Raw genomic sequence first — 7,336 nt, forward strand, 5'->3', positions numbered from 1 at the left:
TGGAAGAGAGTGAGAAGAAGGTGGGATGCGAGAGAGGGGTCGAGGAAGAGAGAAAGGGGGAAGAGGAGGGTTGAGGAGAGAGAAGGGGGTGAGAAGGGGGTTGGGTGAGAGAGAGAGAGAGGAGGGTTGGGGGGAAGATAGGGTGAGGGAGTAGGGGACAGAGAAGGGGGATGGGGTGATAGGGAGATAAAGGGGGGGAGAGGGAGTGAGTAGGGGGAGAGAGTGTTGGGGGGAGAGAGAGAGTGAGTGGGGGGATAGAGGGTTGGAGGTGGGGAGAGAGAGAGGGTTGAGGGAATGGGGGTGTAATAAAGAGAGAGAGAGAGAAGGAAGACAGAATAAAGTGAGACCTGATAAAGAGAAAATTGAGGGATAGAGAGAGAGAGACTGCAAATGAAAATAGAGAGGGAGGAACATGTAGACTAGAAAGAGAGGGGTATAGAGAGAGGAGGAATAGAAAGATGGATATAAAGAACAGGAGAGGAGGGGTAGAGAGAGAGGGAGTGACAGAGTGAATGGAGCAAGAGTGAATAGAAAAGAGGAAATAATGAGAGAGAGTGAACAGAGAGATAGGGAATCGAAAAAGGGAGTAAAGACAGTGACAGACAGAGAGGAAAGAGAAAGTGGAATAGAAAGAAGAAGTTAGAGAAAGGGTCGAGGGAGCAGGCAAAGGGAGATGGGGAAAAGAGAGAGAGAGGCACAGAGAGGGAGTAGAGAAAGGAATAGAAAGAGGGAGTTAGAGAGCAGGAGAGGAGAGAGGGGGATAGAGTGAGAGGGAATATAGAGGCGGATTAGAAAGCAAGAAAAGGAAAGGGGATAGAGAGGGACAAGCGAGAGTTCATAAATTCAGTTATGAGGATAGAATGGGGAGGTCAGGACTGTCCTCCTGGAGATGGAGAAGGCTTAGAGGAGATCCGATAGAAATTTTCAAAATCATGCAGGGGCTGGACAGCATAGACAGAGAGAAACTGTACTGTTTGTAAAAAGAGGTCAAGAAAGAAAGGGCACAGATTCGAAGTGACTGGCAGAACAAGCAAACGCAAGCATCTGTGGGAGGAAAGCAAAGTTAACATTTTGAGTTGCTTAAGTCTTCATTGGAACTGCAAGTAGCGGGGGAAAACTGGTATTTATGCTGGAACCAAAGTGTGGGGGAGGGCAGAGGTGAGCAGATAGGTATAGACGGAGCTCAGAGAGACGGAGAAAGATATGACAGAGATATGTAAACAAGGCGATAACAGATAGCTGGCCAGGACAGAAGAAAAGCTGAATAAGAGATCATACAATCAAAGAGTGAGAACACGGGAGAGCTGTATTGAGAAGGGTAGTACCTGAGACGTTGACTGCTCCTTTCCTCCAGATGCTGCCTGGCCTGCTGTGTTCTTCCAGCCTCCTGTTTGTCTACCTTGGATTCCAGCATCTACAGTATTTTATGTCTCTAACCATGGGCCTAGGATTACGTGAGAATGCGTGACCGTGCTAAAAGAAACCTATGTTGTCACAGGACTGGGTCTGGCAGTGGGTTAAAAAATGGATGGAATTAAAGGATGGAATCAGGCTCTAAACTTATTTAACTTGACGTTGAGCCCTAGAGGCTGCCGTGTCCCCAAGCGGAAAGAGAGATGTTGTTTTTTGAGCTTGCGCTGAGCTTCGCTGGAGTGCTGCAGCAGGCCTGAGACAGAGCAGGCTAGAGAACACAGCGGTGTGTTGAAGTGGCAGGAAACTGGAATCTCCGGGTCGCCCAGGTCTACGTTTTGTCTCCCTTGTGTAGAGGAGATCACATTGTGTGCAGTGAATATGGTAGACTAGACTGAGTGAAGTGCAGGTGAATCGCTGCTTCACCTGCAAGGTATGTCTGGGGCCTTGGATGGTGAGGAGGGCGGAAGTAAACAGGCAGGTGTTGCACCTTTTGCGGTTGCAGGGGAAGGTGCCATGGGGCTGTGGGGTCGGGGGGTGGGAGGGGTGCGGTATTGGGACCAGAGGAGGAATGGACCAGGGTGTCCGGGAGGGAACTGCCCCTGCAAAATGCTTGCAGAGGAGGGGAGGTGAATGTGTTTCTGGCCATGGCATCCTGTAGGAGGTGATGGAAATGGCAGCTTATTATCCTTTGGATGTGGAGGCTGGTGGCATGGAAAGTGAGCAGTAGGAGTTGTCTGAGAGAAGGGAAGGGACGGGGTGAGGGCAGAAGTGGGGGAGATGGGTCGAATATAGCTAAGGGTCCTGTCAACCATTGTAGGGGGGACCCCTTAGTTGAGAAAAAAGGTGTACGTTATAAGATTGTGAATGGCATGGATATAGTATAAAGTATGAGGCTTTTTTTCCAGGGTGGAGGAGTCAATTACTAGGAGACACAAGTTCAAGATATTGGGGGGGCAGGGGCGTGGAGTTTAAAAGAGACGTGCGAGGCAAGTTTTTCACACATAGAATGGTGAGTGACTAGAACCTGCTGCCAGAGGAGGTGGTGGAAGTGAACTGCTGCATTCAAGAAACGCCTGGACAAATACATGAATGGGAAGGGAATAGAGGGATATGGATCCTGTAAGTGAAGAAAGTTTCAGTATGGAAGGGCAAAACAGGCTTGGAGGGCCTTTGTTCTTTGTTCTATTTCTGACACCCACTGTGGAAGGTGAGATCGTCAGAACAGATGCAACAGAGACAGAGAAACTGGGAGAATGGGATGGAGTCCTTACAGGAAGCAGGGTGTGAGGATGTATAGTTGAGGTAACTGGGGCTGTGGGTCGGTTGGTTTGATGTGGATATTAGTGGCCAGCCTATTCCCAGAAATTGAAACAGAGATGTTGAGGAAGGGAAGGGAGGAGTCGGAGATGGACCAGGTGAACGTGAGAGCGGGGTGAAAATTGGAAGCAAAATTTAATAACTTTTCCAATTCCAAACAAGAGAGGAAAGCAGCACTGATTATGTCATCCATGTACTGGAGAAAGAGTCATGGGGAGAGAACCAGACTAAGTTTGGAATAAGGCATATGCCACGTACCCCACAGAGACAGGCAGTACTGGGACCCATGCAGGTACCCATGGCCACTCCTGTGACCTGAAGAAAGTGGGAGGTTAAAGGAGAAGTTATTCAGGGTGAGGATGAGCTTGGCCAGGTGGTGGAGCTTGGTGCTGGATGGGAACAGTTCAGGCTTTTGTTCCAGGAAGAAGCAGAGAGCCCTGAGACCATCATGGTGGGGGTTGTCCACGCTAAAGACCCTCTTGATCGGTGAATTGAAGAGATCAAGGCAGGTTTGCAATTTGGATGTGGACTGGGGCAATGACATTACAGTCATCTACACTCTGTTGGTCATGTGTGTCGAAGGTGGTTACCTCCCTGTCTCTCTCTGTTTCCTGCCCTCTCCCGGATGCTCTCTCTCTCTCTTGCTCACTCAATCACTGTGAGCAACAGTGGGTTCCCAGTCCCGGGTAGATGGTGGAAGTTCTGAAACTGACATGAAGCATCAGAAGTGCGGATGTTAGTGGGAAGGGACTGGACAAATGAGAAAGAATAGAGTTGAGGTAGGTCCTGTGGGGCAGGAACAGGCAGAAACAATGGGTCAGCTCGAGCAGGCTTGTTTGTGGATTTTGGGGAGAAGGTAGAAGCGGGCTTTATGGGCTTGAGGGACCATGTGCTGGGAGACTGTCGCAGGTAATTCCCCAGACGAGATGAGGTCGGTGACAATGGCCTGATGTGGGGTCGTGGCCCAGGGTGGGATAGGAGGAGGTATGTGAGGGCTGGCGTTCAGCACCGCCCTTGTCAGCAGGATCCGAACGACTGTCTGTACCGTAGCAGAAATAGGGCTGAGTCACAGAAGGTGGGATGCCCTTACAAGATAAGCTTGGGAGGGTGTAGATGGGACGTCACCTTCTATGATCTGTCAGGACTGGGAGTGTCAGGCTTCAGACTGACCGCTTACATTTGAGTCAAGAAACCGCAAGGCTCTATGGACTGGGCTGTAGAGATGTGGATATCCAACAATTGCACCTGTTTCAGGTTGATATGAGTGGAACGCCTCGAATGGAGACCAGAAAAGTCAGACCTTCAAAGTCTGGACCAGTGCCGAACGTGACTGTTAATAGTATGGGTCCTGTAGTACAATCTACCATATACTGGTTATTCATCTCAAAGACCCACTGGCCTTCAGTGTAAGTTTTAAATAACGCCTAGAAAACACTTGGAACATCAGTCACCTCTTTGCCGAAGCTAACTACCATCAATACACATGACCGATGAGAGTGTAGATGTGTAACGTCATCGCCCCACTCCACATCCAAATTGCAAACCTGCCTTGATCTCTTCAATTCACCATCCAACAGACCGTTATCACATTTGTCGGTTTGCATTCAGCACAGCTAACCCATTTTCTTGGTCTCGGCTCTTATTACCGTTGATTCAGTTTTCCTTCTGTTCTGGCCTGCTATCCTCTTGAATGTTGCCAAAACAAAACTCAAACCACCCCAGACCTAGTCACTCAAATAGTCCACTTCCCATTTACATTGAAGGAGAGACTCTGGAAAACATTGAGCATTTCCCACACCTTGGCAGTCACCTCCTTCACAAGGAGATCCAATGCCGGATCAGTTGAGGCTTCTACAAACTAAACTGGCGAATGTTTGACAAAGACTTTCCACAACCGGACAAAATCCTTCACGACGATTCAAGTGCAGGAGCAGGGATGTCTTGCTACAATTATACAGGTGAGAGCATGCCTGCAGTAGTGAGCACTTTTGGTCTCCTTATCTGAAAAAAGGATGTTCTGGGAGTGCAGAGAAGGTTGACCAGGCTGATTCCTGGGATGGCAAGATTGATATCTGAAGAGAGATTGGATCAGTGAGGACTATATTCGCTGGAGTTTAGAAGAAGAACTGTAGAACTTTAGGGGTCTGTAGAAACATATAAAATTGTAACAGACTGGGCAGGGTAAACACCAAAAGGATATTCCCAATGACTGGGGAGTCCAGAACCAGGGGTCACAGTTATAACTGGGATGAGGGGAAATTTCTTCACCCAGAGGGTGGTGAGCCTGTGGAATTCTCAACCACCAGAGAGCGGGTTGAGGCCAAAAATGTTGAATATGTCCAAGGAGTTGGACGAGCTGAGCCCTCGGACAGACATCTTCAACTGGACAAAACTGCACAAATTCCAAATCAATTGCTTTAATTTCCTTGCTTTTTATTTTGAAATCCAAGATGGCGCTGGAGAGTGGACAGAATCTTTGCACTTTTCACTGCATTCCGGTCCACGTGACAATAAAGCTAATCTAATCTAAGGGTATGGGGCAAAAGCAGGTAAGGGGACTGAGTCAGATGATCAGCCATGCTCCTACTGAATGGCGGAGCAGGCTCAAAGGGCTGAATGGCCTACTCCTGCTGTCTAAGTACGGAGTACAGTCTAGTTTAAGTACAGTTTAGTCTGAGTACAGTTTTGTTCATCACTCTTCTGTACTCTAGTGAGACCTGGACTGTGTATCAACAAAACATTAGCCTGCCTTGGGTTCTATAAGCATTCAGGCAAAAATACCTGCAAAAGATCAACCTACTGGGCACCAGTTGGTTGAAGCGTGTTGTCAGGTCTTGTTTATTACCCATGAGGCACAGCAATGATAGAGAAGGGAGGGAAGTAAATCCAGCTGCCTGGGGTTGGGGGCCATGCACAGACCTGTGAGTCAGGAATCAGCCTGTTCACTCATGTGAAGAGCCAATGGCAGGAACCCACCACCTTGAGTGTGTGACATCCTCAAGTAATGAGGCAGTCAATGACAACAAGATAACACTGCCCTGTTAATCCAGAGACCCAGAAAACTTCTGTGGACATGGGTTTGAAACCCAATATAGAAGATGGTGGCACTTAAATTCAATAAGAAAATCTGGAATTAAGAGTCTAATGATGACCACGGATCGATTGTCAGGAAAACCCATCTGGCTCTTTTGGGAAGGAAACTGCCTTCCTTATCTGGTCTGGCCTACATGTGACTCCAGGCTCTCAGCAATATGGTTGACTCTTAACTGGCCTCTGGGTAATTAAAGATGAGCAATAAATGTTGGCCTAGCCAGTGATGCCCTCATCCTGTGAATGAGTTTTAAAAAAAAAGACTGTCAGCCTGGCTAATATGTTTGATTCTCGCAAATATCAACTTCGAGTGTAACCCACTGATACACAGATTGCAACTTAAACAAAAAGGCACTTAAATGAAAACACTGGATCGAAAGTTTTGGTGTGCATCATCTTTATTTAATATTTAATTTGTTAATTTGTAAAATCAAAGGAGGCAACAAAGTTAGGGAGAGGGGGAATGGGGAATGAGAGAAAGAAGGGGAAGAGAGAGGGGAGAAAGGGGAACAGGGAGGGAGAGGGAAGTGGCAGGGAGGCAGACAAAGTGAGAGAGGGAACAAGGGAGAGATAGAGAGAGGAGTGGGGCAGAGAGGGAGAAAGTGGCATGTGGGGCAGGTGGGGAAGGGGGCTGCTACTGGGAGGAGGAATGTGGGGCTTGGGAACCAGTGGCGGAGTGGGACTGTAGAACAAGTGAAGGGAAATGGGGAAAGTGGTGCTGAGAGGGCCTCCCAATTGGATTCTGCCGATTGCTGGCAATCGGAATTGTTTTGCTGTAGATTTTGTAAGAGTCACACATCCTGCTGGAGCACACAGGGTTGATACAATCACACACACAAAGAAAAAAAACTCAAAGGGGAAGACAGAAAAAAGAACAATGCGTCACAGGAAGTGAGTAATGGTTTGTGCTGTCTGCAAGATTTCACCATACGCAGATCCAAATTGAGATAGAAGAAGAGAAAAATGCAAACATACAGTCAACAGATATAGAGACAAGTATCAGTAGATAGATAGACAGATGAGATATACAGATACAAAATAAATAAAGTTAAAATACTGTGGATGCTGGAAATCTGGAAAACAGAACGCTCTGGAGAAACTCAGCAGTCTGGCAGAACGTGTGGAAAGAATAACTGAGTTAACACTTTAGTGTACAGTATTTTCCAGAATTTACAGATTAGCACCCAGACACAGAGAGAGAGACTGACAAATAAGTTAAATAAATAGCTAGATATAAACAGCTTCTGCAACAAACACAGGAAATGCTGGAGAACCTTAGCAGGTCTGGCAGCCTCTGGAGTGGGAAAGCAGTTAACATTTTGATCGTTCAGATCTGATTAGTATCATTAACTTTATGTAATTTTTCACATCACAGCATCCAGTGCCTTTTTGCCTTTTTATAAACAGCTTCTATTCCAAGGATGAATACCATCAATTAAATATTGATAGATAACATATAAATAAAAGTACAGATAAATACAGAGAGATGAAGTGTGTGAGTGAAATGGAGAGAGAT

At 47.0% G+C, this 7,336-nt stretch overlaps 1 protein-coding gene across 2 annotated transcripts in view; it reads right to left on the reverse strand.

The window, feature by feature from the left end:
- Window positions 1-681: 681 nt before the first annotated feature.
- Window positions 682-7,336, reverse strand: part of LOC109924732 (E3 ubiquitin-protein ligase TRIM69-like) — a 32,552-nt gene continuing 25,897 nt past the window's right edge. For both annotated transcript variants that reach the window (XM_048616529.1, XM_048616531.1), the window contains one exon: window positions 682-1,044. In XM_048616529.1, the coding sequence (XP_048472486.1) occupies window positions 848-1,044 (197 nt within the window). In that variant the 3' untranslated portion in view covers window positions 682-847. The remainder of the gene's footprint in view (window positions 1,045-7,336) is intronic.

Source organism: Rhincodon typus, chromosome 35 (genome assembly GCF_021869965.1).
Source record: "Rhincodon typus isolate 14 chromosome 35, sRhiTyp1.1, whole genome shotgun sequence".
Lineage (NCBI taxonomy): Eukaryota > Metazoa > Chordata > Chondrichthyes > Orectolobiformes > Rhincodontidae > Rhincodon > Rhincodon typus.